We start from the raw sequence: 15,078 nt of genomic DNA, 5'->3' as shown, positions 1-15,078 counted from the left end.
GACCTTTAACTAACACTACTAGTGCCTTTAACTAACACTACTACTAGGAGTTTTAAGGATGTTTACCCGATCTGTTTCTACGCTTAGCTATATATCTCAAGATTTTAAAGCGGCGGCTAGTACTCTTGCACGGTACAAGACAGACACGCGCACGCCAGTAGAGAGGGAACCGGCCGGCCCAACCGATCACAACACTGAATCATTTGGCAGTCGGCCAGGAATTAATCTTCGGATGTGGACACCCACCGACCCACGTTGAGGTGCTGCCATCTCCGATCGATCCGCCATGGCTGTATCTGTATAAATGCGTTCGTCAAGCAGCTAGTTGAGATGCCACCCACGAAACAAGGAAGGAACCATGGCTGCTCCCAAAGCTCTCATCTGCGCCATGATCATACTACTTGGAGTCGTCGGCTTCACCTGCCCTCGCGCCTCGGCAGGGCGCGTGCCATCGGTCGCTCCGGTGCCGGTCCGTTGTGCATCCACTGGCGAATTGAACATAGTATCTGCAGGAACAGGTGAGTATTATTGCCACTTAGTTTTGGGCACGAGCTCGTACGTGACGCTTGCGCCGGCCGTGATATCTATATATCTGCTAGGAATAGGAGGATGCGGTGGCAGCGCTCCAGCTGCCGCAGAAGAGAAGGCCCTGTTCCCGGTGCGCCTTCCGCCCCGCATCCCGCCGTCGCGCGAAAACCTGCTCAAAGCTCCACCAGGAAGCATCCACTAAGGTGACGGGCAAATAAGATGGATCCACTATGGTGACGGGCAAATAAGACGGATCCACTAAGTCGTAATGATGTAACAGTTGTGGTTATCGTGCATGTATGCCACCATGGGAAGCATAGCATCGTATGTTTCAATTCACTGGTCTGTTTCGACGTATATGTTCTAATAGCAACTCGATCTCGCTGAAATGTTAAATCGGGTTTATTAATTGGCACACGTTTTTATGCTAGCTGCGGTGAAACGTTAGATCGAATTTATTAGTTCAACAAATTATTATGCTCCAAATGTTGCACTAAAGAATTTTGAATGGTAGCGACTATAAAGTTCAATGAACAAACTAAAATGTGCTTGATTGTGATGATATGGGCCGAGAAGCGAGGGATTCGCTGTAACCAATAATTGTACACCCGATGGAGTTCATCTTAGAACAAGGTCAAATGTTAACGGCCTAGAGAACTCGCAAAGTCACTTTTACCGGCACCCGGAGCTACCGGCAACGCACACCCAATGGGTTCAACCACATGGTGTGTATCCCAATACAGTTGCATGTATTTGACATCTTTTTCTGGCTTTAAGTGTTGGCATTTCTCTCTTGTGGGTTCCACCATTTACAGATAAAGGTAGCATGCATTGTCCTATCCTTCTATTTTTCTTTCACATGGGTACAGGTTATGACACATTCACTCTCTCCTCTCCCACCAACAAAACATCATTTTATTCACTCCATGACAATTTTAATCATTCATATCTTTCAAGTTATAATTTTGTTTTTGAAATAATTTATATATTTGAGTTAGTAGCGCAAAGACCTTTAGAACAAGGTCATTCTTGGATATATTTCAAACACGTTAATTTTTCAACATTTAAATTAACATATTTCACTCAATATATTTTGTGTGGAACCGCTTATTTTAGTGTTCGATACTGATATTTGTGATCAGTAAAATACGTTTCAATTTTGTCGGAAATACACAAGAAATTAGTTTTTAAAATATATTTTGTAATGAGTGAAATCAGTTTTTGAAACGATTGAAATATAGGAGTATTTCAATCGAGTGGGCATAATGTGTTTTCTCATAATAGTGAAATGTATATTTTTTAAGTGAGTGTAACATGTTTTCTAAAAATGTGTGAAATGAGTGAAATATTTTTTTAAATGAGTGTAATGTGTTTTCTGAAACTAGTGAAATCAATATTTTTGTAATGAGTAATATCAGTTTTTGAAACAAGTAAAATATAGTATTTTAACTGAGTGAGTGCAATGTGTTTTCTGGAATGAGCGAAATAGGTTATTTAAAAAAGTGGAATATAACCAACATTTGATGTGAAACTGCATTTTTCAGTGTTTGAAATTGACATTTGTTATGGGTGAAATACGTTTCAATATATTTCGTAAATTTGCAGTGAAATTAGTTTTGCAAACTGAGCGTAATGTGTTTTCTGAAATTAGTGAAATTGTTTTTCTAAGCTGATAATTTTTAGAAATGAGCGAAACCAATTTCCGAAAGTAAAAGGTTTTTTTTAATTGAGGACCAATATTTGAATGAGTGAAATCTATTTTCCATACATTTTACACATATTTTGGTGTGAAATACTTGTAACTTGTTATATTAAATTTTTTTACAATGTCGTTTCAGCTTTTCCAATTCCAATTTCATTTTTCACAATGATTGACGCTGATTATTTCAACTCCCAAAGAAATGATTTCAATTCTTCAAAAAATAAAGTTTCAATCCAATTAAAAACATACACTATCATATTTTACAAAATACAGAAATTTTGTATTTCAAAAGAGTGGCATAAATAATTTTTAATTGTTTGCAATGTCATTTCAGTTATTCCAATTCCAATTTTGTATTTCAGAATGAGTGAACTAATTATTTCAACTGTTAAAGAAATGATTTCGATTCTTCAAAAAGAGGATTTCGGTCCTTTCAGAAGCATATTTCACTATCATATTTTAAAGAAGACTGAAACTTACTATTTCAAAATAGTGAAATCATTATGTAAATGAGTGAATATGTATTTTCAAATTAGTGAAATAATTTGTTTGGAATGAGTAAACTTTTGTTGATTGAAATGAGTGAAATAGTTTTTTAATGTGTAAAATCGGTTTTTTTGAAACTCATTTGAAATATAGTCAAGATTGGTCTTGTTTTAAAGATCTCATTGTCAGGAACTCAAATATAGAGAAATATGAAATAACCAGATTTTTGTTTACAAGATATTGGTGAATTAATATCTCACAAGAAAATAAATGCTAATTTCTCTATGGTTGAAGAGGACTATGAGTGTGCATGCAGTACTAGATATAAAAATAGTGGGGACGTGATGGTCAGGTATTTGTCAGAAGGTGTCAGCTGTATATAGAAATGTATTACACAAAGGAATCTTTGTGACTTTATCCGTTGGATACCTGCACACATCTGAATGCGAGAATCAACGTTAGATGCTTGACCGGTAGCTCCCGACTCCGGTAAAAAAAACTTTTTCGCTAGAGAACTGGGGTGAACTTTCTAACAGCATGGTGCACCATGCTATAGAATAGATTTTGCTTCTCTTAGTTAATCCTGCAGTTTACCAACTTCCAAGGCATGCACAAACTATTTGCATAGGTCATTTTCCTCAAAATATTTGCATAGATAAGTAAATAGATAACTGTTGCTACCATATTTTTCAGTTAGAGAATAGTGCATATGAACTTATCTCTATGCTACATCAAATCCTCAGTTAATCTTATAAAGAAGACACTGAATAATTGGTTTCCTGTTCCTTGTACCATATTTAATTAATGAAAATTACCGTAGAACGATTGTTCTATGGTTTTGGCTCAAAAAAATAATTGGTTTCCTATTTCCCTCATCCAAGAGGCATCTAGCAAATGGGCCAACATAGATAGTGGCTTACAATATCGTAAGTCAAATAATCAGTTGAAACTATTACCTGAATAATTTGACTTACTTACGAGCTCTTTTACGGTGATTGGGGAGGTACCACCGGTACTTTCAGGTACCACCGCTGATTTATCGGTTACCTATTTCCCTCATCCAAGAGGCATCTAGCACGTGGACCGACAAAGAACATCCTCTCGGAACTATTAGCCGAATGATTTGACTTACAATATTGTATTACCCTTTTATGGTTTTGAAATTCTAAAGAAATCATTTTCATTAAAATAGTGTCAGCTCTAGAAATATGAAATTTGGTATTAAAGGAAAACTAATGCAAAATTGCAAAGCAATTTTGAAGATCACACTTTATTCACCGATGCAACAACATATGTAAAACCAAATAAAGGGGATAGCCTACCCAATAAATGCAAAGATCACACATAGTAGTGGAATTGAATAGATAGTCGGTGCCAAAACTTATAGCTGAATCTGCAAATGGCAACAAAGAATGTGTGGAAATACGAAAAAGCATATGCATGTGTGGCAAGTCATGGAATTAAATTATTTGTGAAGGGTAGGCTAGAGCTGAAACCCATAAGATCTCGAAATTAGCTCATAGTTCTGGCACATGGATAGCTACCTTCTACGCACCCCTGTCCATGCCTAGTTCTTTGATGATAGTACAGTCCTTCGGATCTCTCTTAACGGACTCTTCCATGTTAAGTTTGATCTACCCAACCTCCCTTGACATTTTCAGCATACACTAGTAGAAAACAGGGCTTTGGTCCAGGCCTGAAAAAGGCATTAATCCCGGTTCCCCTACGAACCGGGACTAATGGGTGCATCAGTCCCAATTTGTGAGGCCAGGGCGCCGGCCGGGCCTCGGGGGCCATTGGTCCCGGTTCGTCTGACCCCTTTGGTCTCGGTTCCAGACACGAACCGGGACCAATGGACCTCGCTTCTGGCCCACCACCTTTAGTCCCGGTTGGTGGCTGGAACCGGGACCAAATGAGGTCCTTTAGTGCCGGTTCTAGCCACAAACCGGGACTGAAGAGAGGCCTATATATACCCCCTGCCCGCGAGCAAAGCAGTGCACTGCTCTGATTTTTTGGTTGGCCGTGGGAGAGCTTTGTCATGCTCTATCTCACCTCCTATGCACATGAGGTGTTCGATGAAATGCCCGAGCCACACTTAAGCTTTCTCCTCTCGAAGCTCCTTGTCCAAGCTCCATTTTTTCAGTAATAACATTTGATCACTATTGTACTTTGGTTTTAATGTGATGATGAACTTCTATAAATTTGGTCATTTCTGTATTCATGGTGTTCTATAATGGTTTTTGACAGACCTAATTATATATAATGCATGCAGATGAACCGGCAATGGATGTACGGTAACAGACGCACCTCTGAGTACATTAAGGGGGTGCATAATTTTCTCGAAGTGGCTGAGGCAAACAAGCAGGATGGTTTTATGTGTTGTCCATGCCCTATATGTGGGAATACGAAGTCTTGCTCTGACCGGAAAATCCTTCACACCCACCTGCTTTATAAGGGTTATAAGGGGGTGCAACAAGTATGTGAGTTTTTTATGACTAATGTTGAGTCCATGGATTATACGCACTCTCACCCTTCCATTATCGCTAGCCTCTTCGGTACTGTGCATTGCCTTGAGAGTTGGTGCAAACTTCGCTGGTGCATCCAAACCCCGTGATATGATACGCTCTATCACACATAAGCCTCCTTATATCTTCCTCAAAACAGCCACCATACCTACCTATTATGGCATTTCCATAGCCATTCCGAGATATATTGCCATGCAACTTTCCACCGTTCCATTTATTATGACACACATCATCATTGTCATATTGCTGCATGATCATGTAGTTGACATCGTATTTGTGGCAAAGCCACCGTTCATTATTTTTTCATACATGTCACTCTTGATTCATCGCAATCCCGGTACACCACCGGAGGCATTCACATAGAGTCATATTTTGTTCTAAGTATCGAGTTGTAATTCTTGAGTTGTAAGAAAATAAAAGTGTGATGATCATCATTAGAGCATTGTCCCATGTGAGGAAAGGATGATGGAGACTATGATTCCCCCACAATAGGGGTGAGACCCCGGAATAAAAAAAGAGAGAAAGAAAAGAGGCTAAAAAAGAAAGAAGGCCCAAATAAAAAAAATTATAAATGAGAGAAAAAGAGAGAAGGGACAATGTTACTATCCTTTTTCCACACTTGTGCTTCAAAGTAGCACCATGATCTTCATGATAGAGAGTCTCTTATTTTGTCACTTTCATATACTAGTGGGAATTTTTCCTTATAGAACTTGGCTTGTATATTCCAATGATGGGCTTCCTCAAATGCCCTAGATCTTCGTGAGCAAGCGAGTTGGATGCACACCCACTTAGTTTCATTGATGAGCTTTCATATATTTATAGCTCTAGTGCATCCATTGCATGGCAATCCCTACTCCTTGCATTGACATCAACCGGTGGGCATCTCCATAGCCCATTGATTATCCGCGTCAATGTGAGACTTTCTCCCTTTTTGTCTTCTCACACAACCTCAATCATCATATTCTATTCCACCCATAGTGCTATGTCCATGGCTCGCGCTCATATATTGCGTGAAAGTTGAAAGAGTTTGAAAAGGCTAAGTATGAAACAATTGCTTGGCTTGTCATCGGGGTTGTGCATGATGAGAGCATTTTGTGTGACGAAAATGAAGCATGGCCAAACTATATGACTTTGTAGGGATAAGTTTTCTTTGGCTATGGTATTTTGATAAGACATAATTGCTTGATTAGCATACTTGGAGTATTACTATTTTTATGTCAACAATAAACTTTTATATTGAATCTTTCGGATCTGAACATTCATGCCACAATAGAGAAAAATGCATTGAAGAATATTCTAGGAAGCATTCCACATCAAAAATTCTGTTTTTATCATTTACCTACTCGAGGACGAGCAGGAATTAAGCTTGGGGATGCTGATACGTCTCCAATGTATCTATAATTTTTTATTGTTCCATGCTATTATATTATCTATTTTGGATGTTAATGAGCTTTATTTTACACTTTTATATTATTTTTGGGACTAACCTATTAACCGGAGGCCCAGCCCAAATTGCTGTTTTTTTGCCTACTTCAGTGTTTCGTAGAAAAGGAATATCAAACGGAGTCCAAATGGAATGAAACCTTCGGGAACGTGATTTTTGGAACAAACGTGATCCAGGAGACTTGGAGTGGACTTCAAGCAATCAACGAGGCGGCCACGAGGCAGGGGGGTGCGCCCTCAACCCTCGTGGGCCCCTCGTTGCTCCACCGACCTACTTCTTCCTCATATATATATATACATATATATATATATATATATATATATATATATATATATATATATATATATATATATATATGAGCTCTTTTAGGGTGATTGGCGAGTTACAACTTGTAATTTCGTGTAACTCCACCTCCAATTTTTCCTTACCGTCAGATCTGAGAAATCAGTAAAATAATTAATTTTTGGTCAAAAGGGTAGAATAGTAAAGTTCCACCAATCCGTTCCGCAGGAGAATTAGCTCGCCCGTGCCCGTCCCCCACGCAGATCGTTCTGTTTCTGGTCGCATAGCCGCCGCCGCCCTTTCCGCCGTTCCGATCAAGCGATCCCGCCACGGCACCGCTCCAGGCAAGCACCAGCAGTCGCCTACCTGGTGTCGCTCCTGCCACGAGGGTTCCGGCTCAACTCCAGGAACTGCTAACCGTCCGCTGCGGCGCGCCGAGCCCACCGAAGTCTTCCCTGCCCCGCCGCCCACTGCAGCGCCTCCCTTCCATCAAGCAGCCGGCGATGCGAGCACTCCGTCGACAGGTACCTTTCCCTCCCCTACCCCCTCCCTCCCCCCACCCCGCGTTGCTTGTCAGGTCGTCGCCAGCTGTGAGAGGAAATTTGGGTGCTCCTGCAGTGTCAATTCAGCCTAGACTCTTTGCACAATTAGAGATCAGATAACGGTCAGTTATCGTCCTTCTTCGATGATTTCTTTCTCTTCTTCCCGGTGCAGGCTCTTTTCCTTTCAGGTTTTGAGAAAATGTTTGCAGCTGGCCCATAAGATGCTCATTTCTATGCGCTGGGATTACAATGCAATGGTCAGTGGGAGGGAAAAAATACATTAAGAGAACCATGAAGAGAGTATCAACAACATTTTTGTCTATAGCTTATCAACTATGTATTCAACATTTGGAAAATTACAAGTACACAAGCATCTCAAACAACCTTGTGTAGAAAACAACAATTCCAGGAAGCCAATATTCTTTACTTCTCTTTCAGGCATTTGTAAAGATATTGTTTGCTCAAATACCTGTGAGGATAACATCGTCCATCCTAATGGATTTACGACTAGCATGTTGTGCATAGAACTCAACATCCTTAGCCAGTTGCTGTGCACATTGGGAAGAATATGTTAATTACACTACCCATAGAGTTTCCAAATATGCAAATCTAACAAGATTCAGAACCATTCTTATTCTGCTGAGGGCAAATAAGCAGTTCAGTACAGATAGTACAGCAGAACGCTATAGTTTCAGAGGTGTTGCTCTGAAAATCCACGTCCTTATGTTCTGATACATCTCCTTTACTGTTGCCGTGCAACCAGTGGTTCCCACAACATCCCCGATCCCGAGCTGGAAATGTGGTCAGCTATTGCTCTCTAGCTGATACAGTGTACCACTTAAAAGGGTGAGATTCTTGAGTTTGTGGATGGGTTTGGGTGATCTTCAGTGCAACTTGATGTTTTATTTCTCACGTGTATTCTACAACCCACCAAGGTCCAGGAGTCACGTTGGCTAAACATTACCTAAATGCATTAAATAGTGCTTTGCTTTATTCAAGAGCACATTCCCAATTGAACTAAATATCTTGAATTGTGTTAGAGGAACATGCAAATCATATATAAGGATAGTATCTATAGCAGAGATTGTTTGTTAGAGTTTGGTGTATTCTCATCATGAATATTTTGTCTATGCAGAGCTTGTTGTAAGAGAAAAAACCATCAGTATCAGCATGAAATTCGAGATACACAACTCCTAGTACGGCGGCATCCACATCGCTCCCACGATTACTGCTTTTGAAGTTTGTGTATGATATAAAAATTAATGGATGTGCTATGATCTTGTGCAGAAGAGTCAGATCAGTCATAATGTGGCCAAGTTCAAATTTGTTTCCCTAGACCTACTTCCGTGTTGGGCCATGCAATTGGCCAATATATAAGATGCAGGTCTGAACACTTGTATTGCTCATATCCTGGTCAACAGTTATGATGTTGAGTTATGGTCATTCTTTTTGGTACATGGAGTGAGACAGATATTCTGATTCTGTTTTCTGTATTTTGTTAACCGACTGCAGAGGGAAGGATGCTACTGGTCAGGAAGTAGTCAAGCCTTATACTCCGACTACACTGGATTCAGATATTGGATACTTTGAGCTTGTTTTAAAGGTAATTTATCGTAAACATGTTCCAACCGCACTGAATGTGTCTTATCATTGATTCTGATGGTAAAAAGATTATGTGACTAGTTGACTAGAATAATTAGCTTAATTGTACACCATATTATTAATTCACTTCTGAAGATATGTTGCAGCCAAATAGTTCCCTTAGAACATGACCAACCATCGACAATTATGAGCTGTTATATCATGTCAACTATTGTGTTATGATTGGTTGCCATGAAAAGCAATGCCCAGATTTTAAATACTACTCATGCACTACCGTATAAATGGTGCATAGAGTTGTAAAAGCACTGCAGTAGCAACAACATTGAATTGAACTTCTTTGTTGCAATATCCATTATATTTAAGCACCAAGAGTATCACTTAGTTTAAGTTCTTATCTTTAGAACAAGAGAACAAAACATAGACTAACCTGAAGAAAAATAAGCCATGATGGAACTCCTGAAACTCTGAATCTTTTATGTTGATAGGAATATGTGAGTAGGGAAATTCTTTTACTTGTGGTGCATGATTGAAACCAGTTGTTAATTTGTATGTGATATGCAGGAAGACATGGCCGATGTAAGTGCAGAGTGTATGGCTGAGTACGACGACATTGTCAGCAAGATGTTTGATAGCGAGGAAGAGGGTTTTGAGTTCTATAACAAGTATGCTCTTGAGAAAGGATTTAGTGTGAGAAAAGGGTATGTTGAGTGGGATGAAGCGAACGAGAAGATAATTCTAAGGAAACTTGTCTGTAGTCGTGAAGGTTGCCATGAAGAGAAGCACATGAAGAGGAAGAGAGAAGATAGGAAGAGGAAGCCACGGAATATCACTCGTGTGGGGTGTAAAGTGAAATTTGTCATTGCAAGAGTCGCGAAAACAGGGCGGTGGTTTGTGAAAGATTTCATCGATGAACACAACCATCCTCCGGCCCCACGAGACCTTGCTTGCTTTTTGCGTTCCCACAGAAGAATCAGCGACGAGCAGAAAACGGACATTATAGAGATGGAAATTGTTGGAATCCGAAAACACAAAATCATGGATGTGTTGTGCATGCAGTACGGTGGATATGACCATGTTGGATGCATGACGAGGGACATCTATAACTTCTGTCATCGCTACAAGCAGGAAACAGTCGCTGCCGGTGATGCTCAGACGGTGATCCGTCACATGATGGCGCGGCAAGAGAGAGACCCAGATTATTTCTTCAAATACTTGGTTGATAAAGATGGGCATCTGAAGGGATTGTTCTGGTCTGATACTCAATCTCGCCTTGACTACGAGGCTTTCGGTGATGTTGTGGTTTTTGATAGCACATACAGGACCAATAAGTACAATCTGCCGTTTGTGCCGTTTGTCGGGTTGAATCACCACCGCAGCACTGTTATCTTTGGATGCGGGATCATTTCTCATGAAACTAACGAGGCGTACGAGTGGATGTTGCGGAAATTTTCTGAAGCCATGTCGCAGAAGCATCTGATATCTGTAATCACCGATGGGGATCTTGCAATGCAGAGAGCGGTCAGGGTGGTGTGGCCTGACTCATACCACAGGCTATGTGTATGGCACATTCAGCAGAACATTGTACGCCATCTACATGACGATGAGGTTAGGGAAGAATTCAGATCTTTCATATATGACTCGTCTTCTATTGAAGAGCACGAGAGAAAATGGATAGAGTTCTTACGAACGAATGAAGTTACAAGTGAGGAGTCGTGGCTCCATCAGATGTATCAGATGAGGAAGCTGTGGTGTGCTCCATACCTGGTGGGGCGTTGTTTCTTAGGATTGAGCAGCAATCAGCGTAGTGAGAGCCTCAACTCGATACTACATACACATCTTGAGGGTAAGATGACATTGTTTGATATACTAGAGCACTATGAGCGTTGCCTTTCGGGACGACGCTTGAACGAGGCGATCCTAGACATCGTGGCCTTACAGTCCGTTCCATTTACAGACGCGGATGCTTCAAGTCTTGAGAAACATGCTTCCCGGGTTTTCATGCCTTGTATGTTTGAGATGGTCAGATGGAGCATAAATGCCGTCAGCAAATGTGTTATCAGCGAGATACTAGACGCATGGGAGTTGACTACATATGTTGTCACTAAGATTGATAGAAGAGGGAAGAAGTTCGAAGTGCGCTGTGAGGTGAAGGAAGGTTCTTTGTACAGGATTAGTTGCTCTTGTCGTAAGCTGGAATGCTTGGGAACACCATGCTCTCACATATTCTACATCTTGGGAATACGTCAAGTGGAACTGCTGCCTAGGTGTTGTGTTCCCATGAGGTGGACGATGAGTGCGAAGTCAGCATTCCCTCCGACCAGAAAGAGCGAGATGTATGACTATTCAGAAAGCCTTGTGAGGTACCATGAGTTGCGGAATTTGAGTCACGTGGCATGTTTCCGAGCATGTCAATCCAGTGAGGAGTATCAGTGTCTGAAGACGGTTCTGAATGCACAAGATGGGAGCAAGGAATCAAGCCGTGGTCAGGAGGAATGCATTAGGTTTGGTCCGCTGCTGCCACAGACGATGGAAATTGATTGTGCAGATTTGGAAAAGGTTCTAGACCCAGTGCATGTGCAAGGCCGAGGTGCACCGAAGAAAAGGTTGCAGGCAAAGATGAAGAAGCAAAGATCAAAGAGGAAATGTGGCTACTGTGGGGTGGAAGGTCATGATCGGCGTATATGCACTAAATTGGAAGAGGTGTCAAATATGTCTATTTTTTATTTTGCGTCTGCTTTACTCATTAATATAGTGCACTAATTATATTTGTTGCTGTGTAGGAAGTGATGGGCTGATGGCAGCAAACTGTTAGGTACAACTCTCTATACAAGGGATTTCGTGGTAGGAAACTGTTGCGCTTGTGGTCCTGTTATGAAGTATTAATTATTGCAAGTATGACCGTGCTTGAATAACATCAGTGTTAGTTGTCAATTCATGTATCATATTTGTCTTTTAGAAGTATTATTAGGTTGGCTTCCATATATTTCTAATATAAAAATAATTGTTGGTTGGCCGAGCAAAGAATGAAACTGTCTACATGTTACTTATTAATAACTTGAAACGGACCACTGTTTTGAGATGTACAGTATATGTTCACAGAATTATAAAATTTCTGCAGTATATGATGATACTTCTTTCTGAAAATGAGATTGCAATATGTAGTTGAGATCCGGTGTTGTAATTGTGACATCACACTTTCTGCCGACGCTATGCAATTTCTTAAATTTTTGTAAATATTTCTCCATATTCTTCAGGTGACTCGAAGTGGCAAGCAACTACATGCTAAGTCTGCTAAGAAGATCAAACGCACTAAGAAGATCAAGCAGGCAGAGAAAAAAGTCTATGGTTCTAGATTCTCAAGCAAGGCAGAGAAGACTAATTGTAGCAAGGCAGGGTGTGCTTGTCTGTACAAAAAACATCGTAGATTTAATGGCAGCTGATCATGTAGTAAAAACATCATACGTTGAAGACATGTGGGAGGTTGAAGATGATGTTCGATGAGTTATTGGCTTTCATGAGTATGTAGTCATTTCTCCGGTTGTTGTAATTGAACACATGCATGTGTGTGTCTGTTTGTGTGCCGCTATTATCCCACTCCTCTAGGTTCTCTGCTTTAGTCTGTCGTGGCCAGCTATTAGCCCCCTCCTATAGATTCAGAGTTCTTTTACAACAAATCAAAGAAGGTTAGGTAATATTTATGATAGATGGAGAGGTGATCACAGAGCAGCTAAAATATAGTGTCCTGAATGTCAAACAGAACAAAGCAGTCCCAAAATTGATGCGAGCCGGATTGACTTTTTTTTCCAACTTGTTTTCTTTTTTCTTCTTTTTTTCTCTTTTTTTGTTCTCTTTTTTTGCTCTTTTTTTGTTCTCTTTTTATGTTTTTTTTGTTTTTTTTGTTTTTTATCAAGCCGGTTACTAGCAGACTATGTATCCACACAAAATTAGAGCTGACAGAGAAAAGGGAAAAAATATTGGTGAGACGTGTGACACGGAAGCTAGCGTTGTGCTAGTAGGAAAAGTGAGGCATGTACGATGATGTGCTGCATAGACTAGACCAGCATACAAGGAGAGAGAAAAAAGAAGAAAAACAGCAGTGCTGCAGGGCAGACACGGCTCAACTTGATGTCTGGGTTCTGGCGTTAAGTGCTGAGGCGCATGCAAGATGGCAGACACATGAGCTGGATGTATGGGCATGTGGTTTAGCGGCGCTTGAGTGACAGACAGAGCGCGCCTGTATGTCTCGGGTCGCGAGAAGCGCGATGCGGTAGGCTGATCTGCGCGTGTGGTGATGATTACCGCAATCTTTTTTTTGCTTTGCAGATTGAGAACTAGGGTTGCTTTACAAATTGCACCAAAATTTTAAGCTAATACTCTTTGCATGTCTCATGAAATGTGTAGTGACATTCTTAGTAAAATTGGTCGTTTAATTTACGTTATGAACATAAAATTGGTTTGGACTAGTGCAACACATGCAATACAAAAATAGTAGAAGTCACAATTAAGTGTGCGGACATCAAAGGAACCTTTCATCTAAAAATTGAGCAACAACTCAAAGTGTTGAAAGCCTATTATTGTAAACATAGTCTCACAATTGTCACTTCAATGAAGTGATTGTTGGTTCAAAAATAATGTAAAAACTACTTGGGACAATAGTTTAGCTCTAAAGCTTGAAATTGTAGAAAAACCAAAAGCCTACTGAAGAGGCTCGTCACTGCTCCCGAAATCCAATGCCTTCTTCGGATTGTTATCTGCAAGTTTCTTCCTTTTGGGCGATGACCCATATTCGCCCAAGTCCCTCTCGCCGATATCCATGTACCCACATGCATATATGTCTTCTTCGGACATGTCCTGCCAAAATGCATGCGAAAGTTATTTATGCAAATGATGTGGCCATTTTTTGTATAATAAATAGGAACTTGGCAATATAACCAACCTGTTCAGACATGTCATCATCGCTATTGTCTAAGAATGCACAATTCTTCACAATGTACAAATGACATTTCTTTATCCCTTCTAAAGCGTGCAACATTTCATCGACGTCATGCTGGCCTGACATCTGTACCATTCCTTCCATGCGGATCTGCTCCATCTTGGCCTTGTAATCCAGATCATTGCGGTCCTCTGATAAGTTAAGGTCCATGCCCGCACGCGTCTGCATGTTATTGAAGCCCATCTTACCACGTTCGAGATGTAGAACGCGGTCTTGCATCATATTCCCTTCCGTGCGGATCCCCTCCATCTTGGCCTTGTGATTCATGTCATTACGCTCCTGCTGCAACATACGGTCCATGTTCGCACGCGCCTGCATGATATTGAATTCCATGCTGCCACGCTCGAGTTGCATAGCATGATCCAGGTCCTTGCGCTCCTTCTTCAACTTTAGGTCCATATCGTCATGGAAATGCTTCAACCTCTGATCCATGGTTGCACGCTCCTCATTCATCATCTGTTTCATGGCTGCACACTCCTCCTTCCTCATGCGGTTCACGGTTGCCCACTCCTGCTTCAGATTCTTGTCCATCACCTCTCGCTCTCGCTGCATATTCTTGTCCAGTAGTCAATGCACACACAGAACCGTATTGTTAAATGCCAGCCTCTCCTGTAGAAAATAAGAAAGAATAGCATCAAGAACACCATGTACCATTTTTATACTGATATAGACATGTTGACAAGAGTTGGTACATTGCAGCTTGTGTTTTGCATCAAAACTAATGCGATACATGGAGCTAACAAATTTACAACTAATAAATCTAGGCCTAAGTCTTTTGGGTAACAATACTGAAACAGATGTCCCAGCGAGCTTTACTCAAACAGAGTTTTGCTTACTAACTAGACACCTAGGACAACAATGAGAACCAGGCAACCAGCATAAGATCATCGAAGAAGAAACATATGCTAAACTTGCTCATTGGCAAAATAGGTTGTGCACGCGAACATGACAGAGAGGACTAAAATAGGGGCCAT

General features: G+C 40.7%; 2 protein-coding genes and 1 long non-coding RNA gene across 3 annotated transcripts; 2 read left to right on the top strand and 1 right to left on the bottom strand.

Annotated features, from left to right (window-relative positions):
* Nucleotides 1-958, top strand: LOC147981550 (uncharacterized). Its single transcript, XR_015598956.1, has 2 exons — nucleotides 1-518; nucleotides 600-958. It is a non-coding gene; the product is annotated as an uncharacterized LOC147981550 (long non-coding RNA).
* Nucleotides 959-9,666: 8,708 nt separating this feature from the next.
* On the top strand, nucleotides 9,667-11,954 carry LOC147981549 (protein FAR1-RELATED SEQUENCE 5-like). Its single transcript, XM_087517154.1, has 2 exons — nucleotides 9,667-11,811; nucleotides 11,892-11,954. The coding sequence occupies exons 1-2, from the start codon at nucleotides 9,667-9,669 to the stop codon at nucleotides 11,904-11,906; spliced, it is 2,160 nt and encodes a 719-aa protein (XP_087373280.1). The 3' UTR covers nucleotides 11,907-11,954.
* A 1,852-nt stretch (nucleotides 11,955-13,806) lies between these two features.
* Nucleotides 13,807-14,662, bottom strand: LOC147981548 (uncharacterized). Its single transcript, XM_087515999.1, has 2 exons — nucleotides 14,048-14,662; nucleotides 13,807-13,962 (listed from the first exon to the last, which is right to left on the bottom strand). The coding sequence occupies exons 1-2, from the start codon at nucleotides 14,654-14,656 to the stop codon at nucleotides 13,807-13,809; spliced, it is 765 nt and encodes a 254-aa protein (XP_087372125.1). The 5' UTR covers nucleotides 14,657-14,662.
* Nucleotides 14,663-15,078: the final 416 nt, after the last annotated feature.

This window comes from Triticum urartu, chromosome 3A, assembly GCF_056163025.1.
Source record: "Triticum urartu cultivar PI428250 chromosome 3A, HENAU_Tu73, whole genome shotgun sequence".
NCBI classification, from domain to species: domain Eukaryota; kingdom Viridiplantae; phylum Streptophyta; class Magnoliopsida; order Poales; family Poaceae; genus Triticum; species Triticum urartu.
Note: the sequence above shows the minus strand (reverse complement) of the source record. Positions and strands in the feature narration are given on the sequence as shown.